General features: G+C 46.4%; 1 protein-coding gene across 3 annotated transcripts in view; it reads left to right on the plus strand.

Moving 5' to 3' along the window:
- The window catches only part of LOC119486942 (DENN domain-containing protein 5B-like), a 23492-nt gene extending 1586 nt beyond the window's left edge, over positions 1-21906 (plus strand). Inside the window, exons 1-21 of one of the 3 annotated variants that reach the window (XM_037767508.1) lie at positions 3058-4037; positions 4199-4308; positions 4484-5201; positions 5650-5837; positions 7245-7742; positions 7895-8126; positions 9308-9458; positions 11210-11300; positions 11859-11978; positions 12086-12238; positions 12379-12457; positions 12559-12634; positions 12946-13074; positions 13181-13302; positions 14359-14504; positions 14599-14717; positions 15877-16061; positions 16233-16315; positions 19278-19404; positions 19663-19837; positions 20567-21906. In XM_037767508.1, coding sequence (XP_037623436.1) covers positions 4013-4037; positions 4199-4308; positions 4484-5201; positions 5650-5837; positions 7245-7742; positions 7895-8126; positions 9308-9458; positions 11210-11300; positions 11859-11978; positions 12086-12238; positions 12379-12457; positions 12559-12634; positions 12946-13074; positions 13181-13302; positions 14359-14504; positions 14599-14717; positions 15877-16061; positions 16233-16315; positions 19278-19404; positions 19663-19837; positions 20567-20750 — 3711 coding nt within the window. In that variant the 5' untranslated portion in view covers positions 3058-4012 and the 3' untranslated portion in view covers positions 20751-21906. Of the gene's footprint in view, positions 1-3057; positions 4038-4189; positions 4309-4483; positions 5202-5649; positions 5838-7244; positions 7743-7894; positions 8127-9307; positions 9459-11209; positions 11301-11858; positions 11979-12085; positions 12239-12378; positions 12458-12558; positions 12635-12945; positions 13075-13180; positions 13303-14358; positions 14505-14598; positions 14718-15876; positions 16062-16232; positions 16316-19277; positions 19405-19662; positions 19838-20566 lie in introns of those variants that run through there. The other 2 variants (XM_037767506.1, XM_037767507.1) reach the window with 2 other exon arrangements.
- The last annotated feature ends 1614 nt before the right edge of the window (positions 21907-23520 follow it).

Here is a 23520-nt window from a genome sequence, read left to right on the forward strand (position 1 = left end):
GTATCACTCTCTGAATATATGTAGGATGAGCTCTGTATCACTCTCTGTGTATACAGTATGTAGGATATTGAGCTCTGTATCACTCTGTATATATATATAGTATGAGCTCTGTATCACTCTGTATATATATATATAGGATGAGCTCTGTATCACTCTCTGTATATATATATATAGTATGAGCTCTGTATCACTCTGTATATATATATATAGGATGAGCTCTGTATCACTCTCTGTATATATATATAGTATGAGCTCTGTATCACTCTGTATATATATATATAGGATGAGCTCTGTATCACTCTGTATATATATATAGGATGAGCTCTGTATCACTCTCTGTATATACAGTATGTAGGATGTTGAGCTCTGTATTACTCTCTGTATATATATAGGATGAGCTCTGTATCACTCTCTGTGTATACAGTATGTAGGATGTTGAGCTCTGTATTACTCTCTGTATATATATATATAGGATGAGCTCTGTATCACTCTGTATATATATATATAGGATGAGCTCTGTATCACTCTGTATATATATATATAGGATGAGCTCTGTATCACTCTGTATATATATATATAGGATGAGCTCTGTATCACTCTCTGTGTATACAGTATGTAGGATGTTGAGCTCTGTATTACTCTCTGTATATATATAGGATGAGCTCTGTATCACTCTGTATATATATATATATAGGATGAGCTCTGTATCACTCTGTATATATATATATATAGGATGAGCTCTGTATCACTCTCTGTATATACAGTATGTAGGATGTTGAGCTCTGTATGACGCTGGACCAGATGACGGCTCTGCTGCAGACTAATTGCTGCTCTAACGAACCCGTCGGTCTCTGATATGTGTCTCTGATATGAGGCTCCCTGCTGAGGAGTGACAGCGCTGCTGGCTGGTTTATCTGAGCTCCACCAATCTGCTTATGTAACAGCGGGTCATCTCAGACCCACTGCAGCGGGGGGGTTGTTCTGTGAGCTCTAGTCAAGCAGGAGATGTTTTAGTGGAGCGGAGCGGAGCGCGGACAAATCATGCAAATAGTGATACAAGCACCAAATGTGGCCTGATGATTCCAGAGGAGACGCTGAGCAAATAGAAACCACTTGAAAATCCAAGATGGCGGCCAAATTGACCTGCTGATGATGATTTCTCTCATAGAAATACATCTACTTGGTCGGGATGAGTGATCTTGGTGTCAAATGATTTGTTTTCTAGCATGCTGGATCTAATTTTGATAGTTTTAACAATTTGAAACTGCATTATGGCGGCCATTCTGTGTCTGTTTAGTGTCTGTTTCCTCATGAGAGCATCCAGGGACTTCCTGTTGTTACTGATGGTTTCGTCTCCTTGTGTCTCAATGACCGTGCAAGATATTTCAGCTTCACACACACTTTCTTGATGCTCGATTCCCTGGCCGCCATGTTGCAGTTCAAACTTGTTCAAACTATCAAAATTAGATCCAGTATGCTAGAAAACAGATCATTTGACACTAAGATCTCTCAAACTGACCAAGAAGATGAATTTCTATGATAGAAACCATCATCAGCAGGTCAATCTGGCAGACATCTCAGATTTTCAAGTGGCCGATCGTTTATATTTGCTCAGTGACCCCTCGGCGATCATCATGCCACTATTTGCAGGATTTGACTGAAACATTGCTGTTATCCACTGCACTGTTTATTCTGTCACGTGCACCAGCATGTGTACGTGTGACATGATCTGTGTCTGCCATTAGAGAACGATGCCTACCGGGAGACAGTCTGCCCTTGTTGGCTCCTCAATGGAGGCCACTGTGTGTTTTCTGCGGCCTAATCAGATTTCCTGTGACGTTGCTCGTCTCCGGAGGACCGAGGCTTCAGCAGCCGACTGTCACAGCGGGGTGACATCATCACTGGAGACGCCAGAACTCCCTGACCTGATCTGAGAGCTGCTTTGTCCTGTTGAACTGATTGTTAAGAGATGTATATAGACGTTACAGTTATTTTATTTATAGGCACTCAACACTTACTTCTATCCTTTATTTGAAGCCTACGAGCTCAGCGACGCGTCTGTGTCTCAGCCGGAGATGAAGAAGACACTTTTCTTCTTTCTTGTTTTGTCACGTGGTTAAACCTTCAGGACGAATCCGTAACGCAGAGACGGAGTGATTTAAACTGTTTGACTCCTCATCTGTCAGTGACGGCTGCCGGCTGACATTTGCTGTCATTTTAATCTCTTTCTGCTTTTTCTATCCGTCCTCATCTACTCATGTAATGATGTGATGAACGGGACGGTTCAGTTGGTGAATATGACAGATGTCTACGGCCTGTTTTAGGGACGGGGCACCTTTCAGGGACATACTGGACGTCTTTGTGATGAATGTCTAAACCGTGGAATCAATATGAAACACTTTGTTGTGAGATTATTGATATTCTAGTGACCGTGGCGATGACTGTCCTGCACTGAGGATTAGAGCTGAAACAATAACTTGACAGATGGAAAATTAATCAATTCATTGTTGCTGATGTGACAGAAAATGTAATATATTGTAGTTTTTGGACTGTTGGACGGACACATCGGGCAGTTTGAAGACGTCTCCTGGTTGAGTTTTAGGTGATAGTGATGGACAGTCGTCTGTATTAAATGATTCATCAAGTAAATAATAGGCAGATTAAATGATTATGATATAAAGTATTCTGCAACTGATGAGCTCAGAGTACTCAGGTTTCTACTGAGTTTCATGTGGGAGGAGGAAACGTGTTAATTACAGCTGAACTGAAACAGACATAAAACAAACCTCCCCCCCATTACTCCCTTCTGTTAACACGGAGAGAGGGAGAGAGAGGGAGGGAGAGGGAGAGAGAGAGAGAGAGAGGGAGGGAGAGAGAGAGAGAGAGAGAGAGGGAGAGAGAGAGACAGAGAGAGGGAGAGAGAGAGAGACAGAGAAGAGAGAGAGACAGAGAGGAGAGAGAGACGGGGAGAGAGAGAGAGGAGAGAGACAGAGAGGAGAGAGAGAGAGACAGAGAAGAGAGAGAGAGACAGAGAAGAGAGAGAGACAGAGAAGAGAGAGAGAGAGAGAGAGAAGAGAGAGAGAGAGAGACGCTGGAGGGGAACTCGTGTCGGGGGGGTAGTGAGGGTTTTAATTGGGTCAGCTGATGAAACTGAGGTGACGTAAACCGCTGACGAGCTTTGTTGTCTCGATGGCGATCTTCGAGGCCACGGCGGTAAAGTGCTGCCATGGCAACTAGGTGCTCCATTCTGCCTCTCAGCGCCGACACCAGTTTGTATCCTTAGCCAAGAACATTGACTCCCCTCACTGTGATCCATCAGCTCCTGTCTCCCACCTACCGGTCTGACTCAGTTTGACTTGAAGTGGTGCTCCTCTCTCTCTCTCTCTCTCTGTGTGGTGCAGTCTCCTCTCTCGTGGAGCCGTGCGTCATCTCGTAGGCAGGTGAGCTGGATGCTCCTGAATGCTGAATGAGAGCATCGAGGCCGGCAGCCGAGAGAACACCAGTTAGTTGTTTTTGTTCTCGTAACACAGCGACGTGGGTCTGTTGAGACTGGAGATGAACTCTGGGTGGTGAAACGGGGAATACAGTGAAGAGGCACCCCCCCCCCAGAGAGAGGATGAATGATGCCAGTCACACGCTGAATCATACACTCACAGTGTCTCTCTATCTTCAGCTGCTCACACACACACACATCACTGTGCTGCATGTAACCGGAGCTAGAAGCTGACACGTGCACAGACTGAAGAGAGAAGAAAGTTGATGCATCAAATGTGTGCATTGTGTGTGTGGGAATATGTAACAGAGTTTTCCTGCACACATCGCAAATTCAATCCTCACATGCACACGTAGCTCTAGCAGATCTTCATCCTGTGCACGCTCTAGCAGCGTAGAGAGTTTCCTCCTGCAGAGAGTCGGGGATGAGGGGTCCATCTCTGTGCTGATGAGTTGAGTTCTGCAACCCTTGGAAGGGTTTCCCCTCTGTGCTGCAGAACGTCCTCGCTGACAACAACAGATGAGCTTTTCTCTTTTCAGACAAGGTCGTCCTGTCCGAGCATTCTCATAACTCAAAGCTGCTGTCACTTTGTGACGTCCTCTGTTTTGTTCTGTTCATCGTGTAACAAAGTCTGTCTCAGCAGTGATGAAGGTCAAAGGTCACTCTTCCATAACTCTCTTCTCTGTGTCTCTGTTGGTCTCTCAGGTGAGGGCTTTGAGCAGATCCCCATCCGACGTTCGTTCAAGTCCAAGGTGCTGGTGCACTACCCTGAGAGCACCGACAGGAACCCCTTCAATAAAGATGCCGTCAACATGGTGAGATCTTGGATTGTACATGAATGTTCTTCTTCTTGTCTCTCAACAGCAGAAATAGAAGGACAAGATGTGTATGGTAGATGTTCTGTGGTTCTTCCAACCAGTGAATCATGTTACAAATGACCAAAGAGGAGCCTGATGTTCTTCACCCTCTTCTATGTTCTCTCCTCCTCAGCTCTGCATGCCGAGGGGTCTCTCCTTCCGCACGCAGGCCGACAGGCTCGATCCTCAGTTTCACTCGTTCACCATGTCTTTTGACGACGGGACGCGTTCCTACGGCTTCGTCCACACCTTCTACGAGGAGGTGACCGGTGCTCAGATCATCACCGCCATGCAGACTCTCTACCAGATGCACCACGTGGAGCACCATTCAGCTTCATCTGCCTCCACTCCCTCCTCCTCCACCTCTTCGTCCGCCTCCTCGCCCTCCACCTCCAGCATGGACTCGCTCGTGAGCAGCTTGGACGAGTCGGACGCCGAGTCTCTGGCCGGGGTTCCCGCCTGCCTTGGCTGCGCGGGCTCCTTCGATCCGGCGCGGGACACCCTGTACGTGTCCAAAGCCCTCTGCCTCCTCACGCCGCTGCCCTTCCTGCAAGCTGCTCGAGAGTTCCTGTCTCAGCTGCACCAGGCGGTGACGTCCCACACGGCCCCGCCCCTCCCGATAGAGAGCTACATCCATAACATCCTGTACGAGGTGCCCCTGCCTCCTCCGGGCAGGTCGCTGAGGTTCCACGGGGTGCAGGGGCCCATCGTGTGCCAGCGGCCCGGGCCGGGTGAGCTCCCGCTGGGGGAGTATCCTCTCGGAGAGGCCTTCTCGCTGCTGGGTGTGGACAACATGGTGCAACTCATTACCTGTGCACTTCTGGAGACACAAGTCCTACTCTGCTCTCAAGGTTAGCACGCTAGCAGTTATTAGTATGCATGAGATGACACTCAAAATAAGAAATCCACACATATGATTACCTCAATGCAGATAAGGTCCTAGTGAAATCACAGGAAGACATTATTAATGTCGTTAATCAGCGTTAAAACATTGAACCTTGATGAATTTCATCAGTGTTCTTACAGTGAAGGAGCCGTCTGATTGAAGGCTTTGGACCTTCCTTCCTTTGTGTTCCTACCAAAGAGCTCCTTCATCACACTCGTTTGAACTTCGGATCACTCCAGACCTTTCCTTTTTCTGAATCCTCAGTCATTCATTGGGCTAGCATGTAAACAGGAATATTAATTACAGTAAATCGTTAACTAAAACAGCTTCATTAAAATCTGGTTAAAGGGAATGTACTTGAAAATGAGACTTAAAGCTGACTCCTCCTCCACGCTCTGTTCTCTCCTCCTCAGACTACCAGCGTCTGATGACGGTGGCGGAGGGCGTCACCACCTTGCTATTCCCGTTCCAGTGGCAACACATCTACCTGCCCATCGTTTCAGCGCCGCTCCATCACCTCCTGGATGCTCCGGTGCCGTTCCTGTTGGGTATCCAGCGCAGAGACGGAGCTCAGCGGTCCTCCCTCCACCTGCCACACGAGGTACGCCGTTAAACACGGATCTGTAGTTTCCTGTTTGAACACGCCAGTCAGACATTCAGTAAACATTCACAGTAGGGATGCACCGATGCCACTTTATTCAGACCGAGTACAAGTACTTACATTTGTGTACTCGTCGATACCGAGTACCGATACGAGTACTTCTCTGAGCCAAAAGACCCTCGTTAACATCCAGCTGGAGGGTGTGAGCGACACACGGCAGGCTGGGGATCTGAGGAGGGATCCCGGCCCAGCGGGGTCGGGCGCACCATCGTAAAGTGGTATCAGTGCCGTTGTATCGGAGCCGTTTTGCGAGTACGAGTACATGAACACAGTATCGCACCCGATACCCGATACCCGATACTGGTATCGGTATCGGTATCGGTATTGGTATCGGTGCATCCCTAATTCACACAAAAGGATCTAAACGTGTTTTGTTAGAGTTTAATATTTTTCCAGCCGTTAATGTGATGCATGCGTGACAATGTTCCCTCTGACGATACACCCCACCCCCCCTCCTCTGAGATGACTTTATGCTGCATGAATATAATATAATAATATAATCACTGAAGCCTCTTTGAAGTCGCTCTGCCCCAGAAAGGAGGCAGTTGAGAGACGGCCGGGGGGGATGAAAGCAAAAACGCAGAGCATGAGAGATCCAGAATAATACGACTAGCTGAATAATGAATGAGAATTAGGGATCTCCACTTCTTACTGGAGTTGTGCAGTTTGATGTATGGGAGGTAATTTACAAGGAAGAAGTGTGAACTATTTGAATCATAATGTATGATCTGGTTGTTTTTTCTTCTTTTGTCAACCGACACTAATATCGTCGTCCTTAATATTGAGTTTCCTGTTCGAATGAAAGAGATGATGAAGAAACAAGACTTGAAGACATTAACTCGGAGGATGAAGCTGCTGAGAGTAACCGTACCGCTCTACAGTACATCGACGTCCCCTGAGGCTGTAAACTGACTGCCTGAGGTCACCGCTGAAGGTCGCGGTGCTGCTGACGGCGCTGCGCTCCGCTGCTGCTTACAGAAGCAGGATTTTAAATCAGCGCCTATCTTTCTCACAAAGTTCTGTTCTTCATTGCTCAGCAGCTTCACGGCCTCACTTCTGGCACACGTGTCTGATTTGTTTGCCAGTGAGTGTGAAAGCCTGATACTGAAGGTTTCCATAATTCTGCAGTGATAACAGTAATCATTAGATAATCCTCAACATGCTAATATCCTCTGAGGGCTCATCACGGACAAACGGCAGGAATCTATTAATGGAAGGAGATCTTCCTCTGTGATCTTAATGGGATGTTAAAGCTCCGCTGTAGGTTGTGATTGGTTAAAGCTGTTCTGATTATCTGATGGAGGAGCCAGTTGAAAACTCTCTTGTTTGTCTCTTTATCATGGACAGGCCAACCTGTGCTTTGTGGACATTGACAACCGCTGTGTCGAGGCCCCCGAGGACCTCCCGGTGTTTCCAGACCAGACCGAGCTGGTCCAGGAGCTGAGTGAGGTGCTGCTGCGTTTCGGGCTCCCTCCGCAGGGCGGCGCGATCACCGAGCCCGCCGCCGCCTCGCCTCGTCTGAGCAGCCTGGTGCTGGAGGATCTGATGGAGGACAGAAGGAACGGGAACCTCGGAGGCGAGGAGCTGGCGGTGCTGGAGAGGCTGCAGGCTCTGGCGCGGAGGTGCGGAGGAGAAAAGATGTCGGATGGAGAGAAGACACTGGGACACGTGTTTGAGGAGGAGGAGGAAGAGCTGAAAGCTGCCAAGCTGAACATTCAGCTGAGGGAGGTGTTCGCTGGACGTTTTACTGCCATGTTTGGAAAGTATGAGGAGTTTGTCATCCACAGCGCTCTGGATCTGGACTCCTGGTTGAGCAACCGGGAGGGGACGTTCAGCTTTGACAAGGTACTTCAGTAGATGTCAATGCACAAAGATGGATTAATAGATGTTATAGAACTACTGTGTTCATACCAATCACTCCCACATATGTTAAGATTGCTTCGCTCTGTGATAGAAACATTATACCCCCGTCCATGTGATGCTTTTCAATGTTTCAGGGTTCCTTCCTCTCCGTTCAGCCGACGACCCATTTGCACTTCCTGTCCCGTTTCCTGGAGACATCCATGTTTTCTTCCTTCGTGGATGGGAAGGTGATATCTCGCTGGGCGGACAGAGAACCGATGCAGCAGCTGTTTGACAGCCGTCTGGAGAGAGAACGCCTCTACGTCACGGACGAAGAGGACTCCCGGACCTGTCGCTACAGGAAGTGCACCACAGTCTTTGAGTCAGGTACTGTGAAGCTGCTCCTGAACAGGAGAGGAGGAAATAAAGCACTATGATGGAGTCACAAAATAAATACTGTATTCCTACAATATGGAACAAAAACAGAAACCCGGCTCAAATGATCCTCTTAGTGTATCATAGATCATCGTTGCTATGAGTCGTCTTTCTCACCAGGAAAGTCTTAATATAACTCGGCTTCATTTCTTTTGGTTTTACATGTGAACTTACCTGATAGTGACGTGCACGTGCACGTGCAGAGAAAACTGGTTAGTTAAGTTCACAACTGCTGGAAACAGGCAGTGGCATCTATACTGTACAACTGAAAGGACTTTAGATCTTAATAGTAAGTTAAATGATTCCATGCAGTGATTTAAAGAAGCTGTACGTTTTAACGACAAACCCAGAGTAACAGCTGGATGTTTGTGCGGTCTCTTTTCAGCATTCAGACGGTATACAGAGAGAAGTAGGTTGATTGGTAGATTGAGCAGAACGATGATTGAAGTGGATGCCAGATTGTGGAGAGGGAATGTGCCGATCTGTCGCCATCTGTCCTTCTGTCCTTCTGTTGGGTTCAGACTGTCTGTTGATTATGTTGCTATCCTTTCTGTTTCTCTCTCTCTCTCTCTCTCTCTCTCTCTCTCTCTCTCTCTCTCTGGTAATAAGAACTGAAGATCTTGCTATACTCTGCTTAAGGAGACTTGTTTGACAGAACATCTAACTATTTAAATAGAAACTGATGGATATAATGTGATGAATAATTGAAACACAGAAGGGATGGGATGTTATTTGAGGGGGGGGGAGATAGGGGATTAGAGAGGGGTGAACTAAAGGATACGGGAGGGGATGAGGGATGAGCATTATACGGTGGAAGCGGAGGACACGGCTTTGTGTCCTATGGAAACTGTTTTAGATCTTCTGCTTTGAAGTCCTGCCAACCTCTCTGCAGAAGATGCATCTGAATCTGTCCGTATGTTCACATTTACACTTCAGAGATGCTGTTACATTATATTACTCTATTCTGTCTCCTTCCAACTAAACACACTCAGGAGCACTTAACCAACCTGAATACGAGATGTTCACATGAGAGGAGACACTAAGTGTTCGACACACATCATTGCTGGTCTACAGTAGAAGCCCCCCCCCCCCCCCCCGTTGGGTACTAACCAGTGCTGGGTTTGTCTCTGCAGCTCAGGTCATTGAGCGCAGACTGCTGAAGGCCGACCACACAGCCATACACCCCCACCTGCTGGACATGAGGATCGGCCAGGGGCGGCACCAGCCGGGCTACTTCCCTAAGCTGCAGGCTGATGTGCTCACACAGGGACAGAACACCAACAAGTGAGCGCCTTCGTTTATCAGCTGTGAATCAATGATATTAGAACAGTGATTCACAACCACCGGTACATGGAACCCGGGTACATGGAACCCAGGTACATGGAACCACAGGTACATGGAACCCGGGTACATGGAACCCAGGTACATGGAACCACAGGTACATGGAACCCAGGTACATGGAACCCAGGTACATGGAACCACAGGTACATGGAACCACGGGTACATGGAACCACGGGTACATGGAACCACGGGTACATGGAACCACGGGTACATGGAACCCGGGTACATGGAACCCGGGTACATGGAACCACGGGTACATGGAACCACGGGTACATGGAACCCGGGTACATGGAACCCGGGTACATGGAACCCGGGTACATGGAACCCGGGTACATGGAACCACGGGTACATGGAACCACGGGTACATGGAACCCGGGTACATGGAACCACGGGTACATGGAACCACGGGTACATGGAACCACGGGTACATGGAACCCGGGTACATGGAACCACGGGTACATGGAACCACGGGGACATGGAACCCAGGTACATGGAACCACGGATACATGGAACCACGGGTACATGGAACCACGGGTACATGGAACCAAGGGTACATGGAACCACGGGGACATGGAACCCAGGTACATGGAACCACGGATACATGGAACCACGGGTACATGGAACCACGGGTACATGGAACCCGGGTACATGGAACCACGGGTACATGGAACCCAGGTACATGGAACCACGGATACATGGAACCACGGGTACATGGAACCACGGGTACATGGAACCCGGGTACATGGAACCACGGGTACATGGAACCACGGGTGCATGGAACACGGGTACATGGAACCACGGGTACATGGAACCCAGGTACATGGAACCACGGGTACATGGAACCCGGGTACCTGGAACCCGGGTACATGGAACCCGGGCCCAGAGGGTCCAAACGGTTCTAGGAGCAGCTCAAGTGATTTTAAAGAGCTCATCTGATGGGGGTTGTGTGGTTACGTCAGACGTAAAGGATGGAACCGCTGCATTAGAATATCACTGGTTGTCAGGATCTACTTTATTACTTTATTTATTAAATACACATTTGTGTATTTTAAATACACAAAACACCATTTGAATTTTATTTTGCGATGTTTTCTGATGTCATCTGATGTCATCTGATGTTATCTGATGTTATCTGATGTCATCTGATGTCATCTGATGTTATCTGATGTTATCTGATGTCATCTGATGTTATCTGATGTTATCTGATGTTATCTGATGTCATCTGATGTCATCTGATGTCATCTGATGTTATCTGATGTCATCTGATGTTATCTGATGTCATCTGATGTTATCTGATGTTATCTGATGTTATCTGATGTTATCTGATGTCATCTGATGTCATCTGATGTTATCTGATGTTATCTGATGTTATGTGATGTTATCTGATGTTATCTGATGTTATCTGATGTCATCTGATGTCATCTGATGTTATCTGATGTCATCTGATGTTATCTGATGTTATCTGATGTTATCTGATGTTATCTGATGTCATCTGATGTTATCTGATGTCATCTGATGTTATCTGATGTTATCTGATGTTATCTGATGTCATCTGATGTTATCTGATGTCATCTGATGTTATCTGATGTTATCTGATGTCATCTGATGTCATCTGATGTTATCTGATGTTATCTGATGTTATCTGATGTCATCTGATGTCATCTGATGTTATCTGATGTTATCTGGGCGAACAGGTGGTCCGGACGGGTTACGGCATCACGCAGGGCTGACCTGAAGAGATCAACGGTGACGGAACACTCAGGAGTCGACAACGAACAGAGACAGGTACGTTCATGTGTTCAGACACACACACACACACACACAGACACACAGACACACACACACACACACACACACACACACAGACACACACAGACACACACACACAGACACGCACAGACAGACACACACACACACACACACACACACAGACACACGCACACACACACACAGACACACACACACACACACAGACACGCACACACACACAGACACATGCAGACACACAGACACACACAGACACACACACACACACACACAGACACACACAGACACACACTTAGACACACACACACAGACACACAGACACACACAGACACACACAGAGACACACACACACACACACACACACACACACACACACACACAGACACACAGACACACACAGACACACACTTAGACACACACAGAGACACACACACACACACACACACACAGACACACAGACACACAGACACACACAGACACACACTTAGACACACACACACACACACACACACACAGACACACACAGACCTTTAGGAGGCTCGTGTCTGATTTATGACCTCTTGGTTCATTTAACAGAAGCACACGTTTGCGAGGAAGAACCTTCGCCAGTCGAAGCTACTCGACTCGTCGCCTCGAGCTGTCAGTCAGACTCACCGAGAGTTTGTGGACGGGCTGCTGAGCGAGTGTCGTCTGAAGGTGAGAGCTTTATCGGTGTGCTGACGGTGATGGAGGCGCCGCTGTCACTCATTTCTTTAAATCACCGTTCAAGGTTAATGCCACTAAATGTTCTCTGGCATTTTCAGACCAAACGGATGCTGATGGAGCGGATGGGGAAGGAGAGCGTGGAACTGGGTCAGGGAGAAGCCAACATCACGGGTCTGCAGGAGAACACGCTGATCCACGGTCTGTGTGACCTACTGGAGAGAACCTGGGGCCACGGCCTGCAGCTCAAACAGGTCAGACTCTTCACTTCACATCAGCTCACATGACCTAAAGAAGCATGTGTGTTCCCACGTCAACAAACTCATGCATACGAGCACAAAGAGGTGACTGAATGAACGGGCTGAATATTGACATGTGTGTTTGTTCTGAGCAGGGGAAGTCCGCTCTCTGGTCCCATCTGCTTCACTACCAGGCGGCCGGAGGGAAGACGGAGACACCAGCTGAGTCTCCAGGTCAGAGCATCACCTCACTGATTCCTTTATCTCGTCACTGTTCAATCACCGAGCTCTGAGTCGGATCATCATCGTAGGTGTTTAACTTGCTGTCTGTTCAGGGTCTAACGGTTCGGACCAGAGAACGTGTGATGACGGCGCTCTGCTCCAGAGAGGATCCTTAATACAGGATATGAGGTAACAAGAGCAGACATGCTGTGATGTGGGAGAGAGCGGTGCATCTATGTGGGAGAAACTGCATATGGCATGTTTGTAAGGTATATGTTTTATAAAAAATACAAATGATAACTGATACTTTGGCTTTAGTTTAGATGAAGACAGATTGTTAACTTTTAAAATAATGATATACTACCCATCCATTATATCTCCAGCATCTTGTTCTGTTCTCTCTTTGATCTTTCTAGAACATATAAAGTTAAGAATCGTCATTAAATCAGATGTGATGAGAAACAGCTGAGCATCAGAGCTTGTTTCTGTTGTTCTTCCAGGTTTATCCAGACCATGAGTGAGGGTCTGTCTGAGGTGGGTCAGGCCCGGGCCTGGATCCATTTGGCTCTGGAGAAGAAGATGCTGTCCCAGCACCTTAAAGAGCTGCTCACTAACCAAGAGCTGCTCAGGTCAGGACTCACTCATAAAGGACTTGTCTGGTGTTTCTGGGTGTCATTTATAGGAAGTCTCCTGATTGTGACGGACCTGTTTCCCTTTCTTCTCGTCCTCTGACAGGCAGCTGTATAAACCTCACGCTTTCCTGCTCTGTGAGGAAGAAAGGGAGCAGTTCCTGTTCCACCTGCTCTCTCTCAACACGGTGGACTACCTCTGCTTCACACGCGTCTTCACCTCCATCAGTAAGTCCCGTAAACTTTAACAGCAGAATGAGAGAGTTTACTGGCAGCTTTATAGCTTTCAAGGACGCTGAAAGTTTCTCCACCCACTGACCTTCTACTTGAATTACAGCCAGTATCCCATCAGCCCCTTTAGACCTCAAACAATAGACATCTGCCCCGATGCTGTGAAAATCCTTTAGGGCTGGACCGCAGAGGGCCAGCCCTACAAACACTAAAGTCTGTCACTGAGTGACTGACTGACTGATGAAGTTACAGGATTGGTCGGCTGACTGTTGGAGTTCCCTCATTGGTCGTTGCTCTTTCAAAATGAAAAGGCGGAGAACAGTTCTGTGTTTAGGTTTTCTGGGGAGCGTGTCAGTGGATCAATGTCTCATTACATCATGCTGTTGTTGTGCATGTGCTATTGTTAATGTTCGTTTAAGTTACGTTATGTTGTGCTTCATATTGTGTTACCGTGCATTCACACTAAACACAAAGCTAATTTTCGCCTCGCTGTCCTCCAGAAATAACCCCTGTTGCTGCTTTGTACATGTTGGTGAAGTCCCAGATATGTCAGAAAACCAAACGCCGTCATGTCTGGGTTCATAACGTCACCCGGCGGCGAGCTGTATTCACATACTGTATCTGTATCTATCAGACACACGTCGCTACTGAACCCAAAATAAACAGACTGAGCTGTGATTTAATTGCACATGCTTTGATAAAAAACTGAAATACGTTTAACCTTGCATGATGTATGTCATGCTGATACCTTTTCACCTTGTATAAAATGTATAATATACTGACTAGTTTAGTTTAATATTACTGAATGTCTTTTGCTTCATTATAAGTTTCAATCAAACATTAAGATATAAGTGTTAAAAACATGATAGACATGACCTCTGACTATTGGTGGAACAATTTAGCCACCAACTCACATCCTGACCCGATACGGTCCAGACAGATACTCGGTCAGACCGAGTCTTGTTACTCTGAGTATTGTGAGAATAGTTGGACACCTTTAAGTGTGAAAGAAGTTGCATAAATGAATAAAACTTTGCTCTCGTGTCTCTGCAGGTATTCCGTACCGTGTTGTTATAATACCCATGAAGAAGCTGAGCATTGCCATGGCAACAGTTGACCCTTGGGTGTGCGTGTCAGGAGAACTGGGCGATTCAGGAGTTCGACAGATCCCAAAGAATACACAAGAGATTTATTTCCAGGTTTGTGTTTAACTCTGCAGCAGTGAGGTCGACATGTGTGTGACAGAGACACGTGCCTCGGTAAACTCACTGTGGTCGCTGCTTTTCATTTCAGAGCAAGAACCTGGGCCGGCTGAGCACTCTGCAGCTGGGACAGGAGAACTCTGGCCTGCTGGCCAAGTGTCTGATTGACTGTGTGATGGTGTATAATGAGATCACCGGACACACCTACAAGTGAGCTTCTTACTTTGACCCTCGTCTCATCACTAAACACAGACTGTGACCCAGAGAGCTGCAGGAATGAGTCCTAAACCCAGAGATGAGTTTTAGCACTTCTGGCTCCCTTGTCTCAAAGTTAACGGGTCTTTGGTTACATGCCTGAAATCAGCTCTATGGTTAACAGAAGCTCAAGAGGGTTTAATGTTTTGTTCTACAACATAAAATATGTAAGTAAATATCCCACTGGTGAATTATGAAGCATGTATGTGTCTTAAAAAAGGTGGTTGCTAACAAGTTGCTAAATCAGCAACTAAACGTCATCACGTGTAACATTAGTCCTCCTTCACAGCCTCGGTGTGTTTCCTCAGGTTCATGCGACCGTGGTGTAGCTCATCTACAGCCCAACGTTAGCTTTTTATTTCTGCCGATTGCATTCACACTTCAAAAATCATAAAAGTGGAGTTCATTTGTGGAGATTATCTTCAAAATATCATATCAAAACATCTAAGTATCATAAACGTTTGTTTACCACAGAGCTGATTTTCTGCAATAATCCAAAACCCAATGGAACAATCCCATTGGCTGTTAGTGGAGGGAACCAGAGGTCTGTACTACGAAGCAGGATTTAGGGGTTAGCGAGGTAGCTTCAGGGTTAACCCTTCAGGGTTTTCCGTCCTACGAAGGTGGATCACTTCTTACTGGGAAGAATGTGAACGCTCTCACAGCCAGACTGAGAAACTCTGGGTTGATTTACTGAGTTGATAACCAGCGTCGTAGGACCGCTTAGCAAGACCTCTGTTGTTAGAGTTAGTGAAGCCAGATAAGGAGAAGATACCCTGGGGATGATGAACTGGCTTCGTAGTACAGAACTCCGGGCGATGCTAACTTCCTGGTTGGCCTACAAAAATACATCATCCCTGCAGCTCTCTTTAGTACAAGAATATGTTTGTGGACAGCAGCTCCCCGTTGGATAAAGATCCGATGACATCTGAATGATCCTGACTGTCAGATATTGGATGTCTGAGCTCCCATGAACACTGCTGCTGCCTCATACAGATCAGATCTATAAACTAAATCAACTCAGCACACTCACTAGGAGCTGATTGGACCTGATGGCTCTTACCTGTGCCATGTCCTTTGGATGATAATCAAACCCCGTCTTCTCTCCTGCCAGGTTCCCATGCGGCCGCTGGCTGGGGAAAGGCGTGGGCGACGGCAGCTTGGAAAGAGTTCTCATTGGTCAGCTGGTGTCACCTGGTGGAGAGGAGGATGCTGGACGGTGGACAGGGACGCCTCCGGAGCTGGCCTCTCCATCTCAGTGTGCGCGGGCGGTGCTGGGAGCGCTTGGCAGCCGAAGCAGTGCGTACTGACAAAGAACACATTCTTTAGTACAATAGCTGACCTACTTGTTGGTCCAATAACAGATTCTGCTCCTGTATCACCTTTCTGTTCAGCTCCTGTCCACTTCCCCTCGCGTCTGTCATCATCCGTCCTCATGTTTCTATTCCTATTCTTGATGTGTCCTTTCAGGAATGCTGTCTGTTGAAGTACAAGAGGACATGAGGGAGGCAGCAAATAACCTCGTTAAACACTTCCACAAACCCGAACAAGAGGTAGGTAACCGTAGATAGAGAGGATGCATTACACAGTTAAAGCAGCAGTAGGCCAGGTAGAAGCAAAACGCTCACTACATCCTGACAGTAGTGCATGAGACAGGTAATCTGAAATAAATCATGTTCCTCTGTGTCCTCCGGTGTCCTCCGGTGTCCTCCGGTGCTCCAAACGGCATCTGCAAGATTTCGGACCGGAGGAAAACAACAACCAATATTCTGTTACGTTAATGCCTTTTTTTGTGGGAGGAGTTCGGAGCAGCCATGGAGAAGGACTTTCGGTCGGCACCAAAGTGCTTCTGGAAAACCATCCGGCACCTCAGGAGGGGGAAACGGGGAACCATCCAAGCTGTGTACAGTAAGGATGGGACACTGTTGACCTCAACTGAGGAGGTAATCGGGCGGTGGAAGGAGCACTTTGAGGAACTTCTGAATCCGATCAATACGCCCTCTATGGTAGAGGCAGAGCTGGAAGCTGATGGGGGACCATCATCAATTACCCTGGTGGAAGTCACTGAGGTAGTCAAACAACTCCACAGTGGCAAAGCCCCGGGGATTGATGAGATCCGCCCAGAAATGCTGAAGGCTCTGGGTGGGGAGGGGCTGTCTTGGATGACACGTCTCTTCAACACCGCGTGGAAGTCGGTGACAGTGCCTAAGGAGTGGCAGACCGGGGTGGTGGTCCCCCTTTTCAAAAAGGGGGACCAGAGAGTGTGTGCCAATTACAGGGGTATCACACTGCTCAGCCTCCCTGGTAAAGTCTACTCCAAGGTGCTGGAAAGGAGGGTTCGGCCGATAGTCGAACCTCAGATCGAAGAGGAACAATGCGGATTCCGTCCTGGCCGTGGAACAACGGACCAGCTCTTCACTCTCGCAAGGATCCTGGAGGGGGCCTGGGAGTATGCCCATCCAGTCTACATGTGCTTTGTGGACTTGGAGAAGGCATATGACCGGGTCCCCCGGGAGATACTGTGGGGGGTGCTGCGGGAGTATTAGGTGAGGGGGGCACTTCTCAGGGCCATCCAATCCCTGTACGCCCAAAGCGAGAGCTGTGTTCGGATCCTCGGCAGTAAGTCGGACTCGTTTCTGGTGGGGGTTGGCCTCCGCCAGGGCTGCGCTTTGTCACCAATCCTGTTGGTGATATTCATGGACGGGATATCGAGGCGTAGTCAGGGGGAGGAGGGTTTGCAGTTCGGTGTGCTGAGGATCACATCGCTGCTTTTTGCAGATGATGTGGTCCTGTTGGCATCATCGGTCTGCGACCTCCAGCACTCACTGGATCGGTTCGCAGCCGAGTGTGACGCAGTCGGGATGAGAATCAGCACCTCTAAATCTGAGGCCATGGTTCTCAGCAGGAAACCGATGGATTGCCTACTCCGGGTAGGGAATGAGTCCTTACCCCAAGTGAAGGAGTTTAAGTATCTCGGGGTCTTGTTCGCGAGTGAGGGGACGATGGAACGTGAGATTGGTCGGAGAATCGGAGCAGCAGGGGCGGTATTGCATTCGCTTTACCGCACCGTTGTGACGAAAAGAGAGCTGAGCCGGAAGGCAAAGCTCTCGATCTACCGTTCAATCTTCGTTCCTACTCTCACCTATGGTCATGAGGGTTGGGTCATGACCGAAAGAATGAGGTCGCGGGTGCAAGCGGCCGAAATGGGTTTCCTCAGGAGGGTGGCTGGCGTCTCCCTTAGAGATAGGGTAAGAAGCTCAGTCATCCGTGAGGGACTCGGAGTAGAGCCGCTGCTCCTTTGCGTCGAAAGGAGCCAGTTGAGGTGGTTCGGGCATCTAGCATGGATGCCTCCTGGGCGCCTCCCTTGGGAGGTGTTCCAGGCACGACCAGCTGGGAGGAGACCACGGGGAAGACCCAGGACTAGGTGGAGAGATTATATCTCTACTCTGGCCTGGGAACGCCTCGGGATCCCCCAGTCAGAGCTGGTTAATGTGGCCCGGGAAAGGGAAGTTTGGGGTCCCCTGCTGGAGCTGTTGCCCCCGCGACCCGATCCCGGATAAGCGGTTGAAGATGGATGGATGGATGGATGGTTAATGCCTTTTTCTCTCCTGAGATGTTCTCAGGATCATCTCGTAGAGCACGGATTAGCTGTAAAATGAGAAAGTTATTGACCCGGCAGCCATGTTGAGATCTGCTGAGGAAATACCAAGCCCCGCCCACCAACCAGAGCTCACTTTCTTAGGAGAGAAATAGACATTACAGTAACAGAATATTGATTCATATTTGACCAGCGCTGTCTAGTTTGACCGTTTGATCGGAGTTTGCGAGTGATTGACAGCTACCTCTGTTGAGTGAACAGCCAATAGGAACGCTCTCTCTCTCTGAAGTGACCTGTGATTGGTCAAAGTCTCCCGTCACGGGCTAGATGTTGTAAAGCCTGAAAACAGAGCCATGAGGAGGAGCAGAAGTCTAGTTTTCTCTCAGAACACTTCAATTTCAATATGCTGAAAGGTTATTATGGGATGTCTGCCCAATGATGCCAAAATCATTCTGCCTACCATTGTTTTAATTATGTCCATTTAACCTGTTGGCCCTCTAAGGTTAAATAGGGCGAGATTGGTTAATGCAAAGCATCTCAGGCAGCGATGTGTTCCACTGTCGACCTCCTGTTTGGGTTATTTTGATCTCCAACGTGGTTACTCCGGCTCCTCCAGCCCCGGACTCGTTTGTGTGTCAGACAACATTAAGTTAAAAGCGCTGAAGAGACTAAATGGATCACTTTGGTTTATCTGTAAAGGGCCGTCTCCTCTTCATTGTAACATCTTCAGTGAGCTGGATTTAATGTACAAACATCTTCTCCGTACTTCCTGTTAGGAAACGGAAGATTAGAAAATAAACATCTTGTTCTATGTTGTGGAGGATTTTGTAAACTTGCATAATACAGTATGGGGATTTACTGAATGTGAAAGATGAGCCTCTTGCTTACTCTATTAAATCCCATTTCTGTCGTCCCAGAGGGGAAACGTGACGGTGCTGTTATGTGGAGAAGGAGGTCTGGTGCTCTCCTTGGAGAACTTCCTCCTGCACGGGCTCAAACCCAACCGTCTGTTCCAGAGGAACGTGTTCGTTTGGGACTTCGTGGGTAAGTAATGTGTGGGTTCATTAAAAGTCAAATGTTTAACTTCTTGCTGATGTCTGTTTCTTGTCTCCATCCAGTGGTGATGTATATGAATTTCACATATCAAATTTCATGCAACAAAGCATGATTGATGCGTTTTGTATAACAACCAGTGTTACACCCTCCGTCTCTAGTGTTTGTCTTCTACAACCTTACTTTACCCTGTTGTCTGTATATTAATAAGTTATGAACTGACAGTGTGACCCATCCTCGCTCCCATAGAGAAGGCAGTGGTTTCCATGGACACGGCTGATCAGATGGGTGACCTGCACGGAGCAACACTGACAAAGGGTCCACCTTGTGACTCGCTGTGCCGCTACGTCAACGCTATCAACGCCTCGCCACGAAACATCGGAAAAGAGGGCAAGTTCCAGTTGTTGGTCTGCTTGGGAATCAGGTGAGGGGGGGGGGGGTCATAATCTTCTTTATGATTCTGATACTTGTGTATTTAATCCAATGTAATAAGTCTAAAAACGTAGATTTATGATCCATATCTAAACCAGAAAAGGTTTGAAAATGTTCTCCTCACTGGTATCTGTGATTTTAAAGGTCCCATATTGTAATAAGTGAGATTTTCATGTATTTTATATTATAAAGCAGGTTTAAGTGCTTTATATAAATACACACAGCCCGTATTCAGAAATTGTGCGTTTGAAACAGGCCATCAGGATTTCTGTTCATTTGTGATGTCACAAATATACAATATTTAGACCATTACACGGTTTTAAACGTAAATATTCTAAATGTGTCCCAGTTTATTTCCTGTTGCAGTGTATGTAAATAACATCAGCTGACAGGAAGTAAACATGAACCCCAGCTGTTGCCTAGCAACGCAATTCCATTGAAATGCACTAAAACGGAGCGTTTCAGACAGAGAGTGGATACAGGTATATTCAGACATGCTTCACTAGATACAACCAAGAGGTTTTGGTGCTTCACTGTAGTTTGTGTTGGAGTCTGAGTCTGAACAGCATAGACACACGCGAGACCATGAGACACCAACCAGCAATGATTTATACATGGAAGAAGTTACAAACAGTCCCTTTAAGAGAAAGCTTGGCTCACCTCTCCGTTTGTAAGACATGTATGGGACCATTCTTGACCAGTGGCGTGCTCTTCTTGGCAGGGACCGGCTCCTCTCTCAGTGGCTCCCCCTGCTGGCAGACTGTTCCCTGACAGCGAGGACGTACGAGGACGGTGCGCTGCTGCGGGACCGAGCTGCCGTACACTCCCTCTCCCGCATCCTGCACACGCTCAACGGGTTCACCGTCACCCTGGAGACGGCCCTGGTCAAAGGAGTTGACCTCTGACCCTGACAGATAAGCCCCTGCTCTGTAACCGACTGCAGGAATGCAGATGGGTTCAAATATTCATCTCTCCATCGGTGGGAAAAGGAAGTACATTCAGACACTTGAGAAATGTGACTTTATCCTAAAAGAAGACGGTGGACTAGATGAGGTCACTGGCATCTCCAGCTCCAAACATATTGCCTTGTTCACTGATGTAAATGTCTTATATATATATATTTACTGGATTTGCTTCAGGAAATAGTCAGATTTTTCCTCTGCTTGTTTACACTGTGAAATTCTGTTTCCTCAAAGAGAAATAGAGTCATTCCTTATCCCACATCTCCAGTAGATATGTTCACAGCTCACACCATTAACTGAACCCTGAACTCTCCTTCTACTGCTGTATTGCTTGCACTTGAACTTTAAACGAAGCACATGCATGGCCAAAATCTGTTTGTTTGTTTTCTGTCTTGGCGTGTTGTGATCTGAAACATCAGGACTCAGGCCTTATTATAGAAAGACTTCATTCATTGGATATCTTAGTAAATGTACTCCAGAAAGATAATGTTCCCGCTCTATACTATGTTATCAATGTTATATTATGCTCTTGTTCTACTGCATCACATCCTGCCTGTTTCTCATTGTTTACTTCAGTTTGGATCACATACTGAAATCCTCCGTTGGTGAAACACTGAAACCAAACTCGTGTCCTAACCGTGTCACAAAGCTTTCCTCTCTCTCTCTCTCTCTCGTTGTAAATATTTAGCTTCATTAGACCTTTGATAGATTGTGCTCATTTGTTATTATGGTGTAATGAATTTGTGGCATAATTTTTCTGTATAAAGGCATCTTGTTTGTGTCTGTGTAAAACAATAGATTCCACTACGGACACACTTTACTGATGATGTGGATACTAGTCACGCTGTTTGTTTCTAAGGTGTCGTCTCCAGACAACGAACAGAGCACAGTTTCTTAAAAACGATAAGTATTATGTTGACGTCACGTTTAAGTTAACAGTTGAAGAATTACGAAGACGCCGTCTCCTGCACTGTCCTGCAAGCACTATGTAACCCGATGACCAAGCCTCTATTATACTTTAAATACAGATTAAAGAAAGCAATAATGAATTGTTATTTATGAAATGTGTTGTCAAAGATTAAAGTTAATATTGACATAACTCACGTGGTAGTGTGGTTCTTTTTGTGCTATTCACTCAAATCTGAAAGATGTTTCAGTTGCAAAACAAAAGTTCCCTGTACAGTCAGACTACTACTAAAAACTACTACTGTACAGTATATACTCTACTGTACGGTATATACTCTACTGTACAGTATATACTCTACTGTACGGTATATACACTACTGTACAGTATATACTCTACTGTACGGTATATACTCTACTGTACAGTATATACTCTACTGTACAGTGTATACTCTACTGTACGGTATATACTCTACTGTACAGTGTATACTCTACTGTACGGTATATACTCTACTGTACAGTATATACTCTACTGTACGGTATATACTCTACTGTACAGTATATACTCTACTGTACGGTGTATACTCTACTGTACGGTATATACTCTACTGTACAGTGTATACTCTACTGTACGGTATATACTCTACTGTACAGTGTATACTCTACTGTACGGTATATACTCTACTGTACAGTGTATACTCTACTGTACGGTATATACTCTACTGTACGGTATATACTCTACTGTACAGTGTATACTCTACTGTACAGTATATACTCTACTGTACAGTATATACACTACTGTACGGTATATACTCTACTGTACAGTATATACTCTACTGGACAGTGTATACTCTACTGTACGGTATATACTCTACTGTACAGTATATACACTACTGTACGGTATATACTCTACTGTACAGTATATACTCTACTGTACAGTGTATATACTCTACTGTACTGTACGGTATATACTCTACTGTATGGTATATACTCTACTGTACTGTACAGTATATACTCTACGGTATATACTCTACTGTACAGTATATACTCTACTGTACGGTATATACTCTATTGTACAGTGTATACTCTACTGTACGGTATATACTCTACTGTACAGTATATACTCTACTGTACTGTACGGTATATACTCTACGGTATATACTCTACTGTACAGTGTATACTCTACTGTACGGTATATACTCTACTGTACGGTATATACTCTACTGTACTGTACGGTATATACTCTACTGTATGGTATATACTCTACTGTACTGTACAGTATATACTCTACGGTATATACTCTACTGTACAGTGTATACTCTACTGTACGGTATATACTCTACTGTACGGTATATACTCTACTGTACAGTATATACTCTACTGTACTGTACAGTATATACTCTACTGTACGGTATATACTCTACTGTACGGTATATACTCTACTGTACGGTATATACATGGTGTTTGGCTGCGGCTGGAACTGAAGCTGGAAACTTGGAATTTTCCTCAGGATCAATAAAGTTACTATCCATCTACCTATCTACCTATCTATCTCTCTATCTCTCTATCTCTCTATCTCTCTATCTATCTATCATACCGGTCCAATAAATCTGACCATATGAAACCAGCCTCTTGCAGGGAGGACTAAAGCAGCCTACTGGATGTGCAGTGTGATGCATTTCTACTAAAATCGAATTTTTGCTGCTGACTATTATGAAGACACTCTCTGAGGTGTCTTGAATGATATTATGGTACTTGTGTTATATTTAAAAGGATTAATGAGTATTTATTGCAGAATTGTATTGGATTG

The sequence above is a fragment of the Sebastes umbrosus genome, chromosome 4, assembly GCF_015220745.1.
Source record: "Sebastes umbrosus isolate fSebUmb1 chromosome 4, fSebUmb1.pri, whole genome shotgun sequence".
Taxonomy (NCBI): Eukaryota; Metazoa; Chordata; class Actinopteri; order Perciformes; family Sebastidae; genus Sebastes; species Sebastes umbrosus.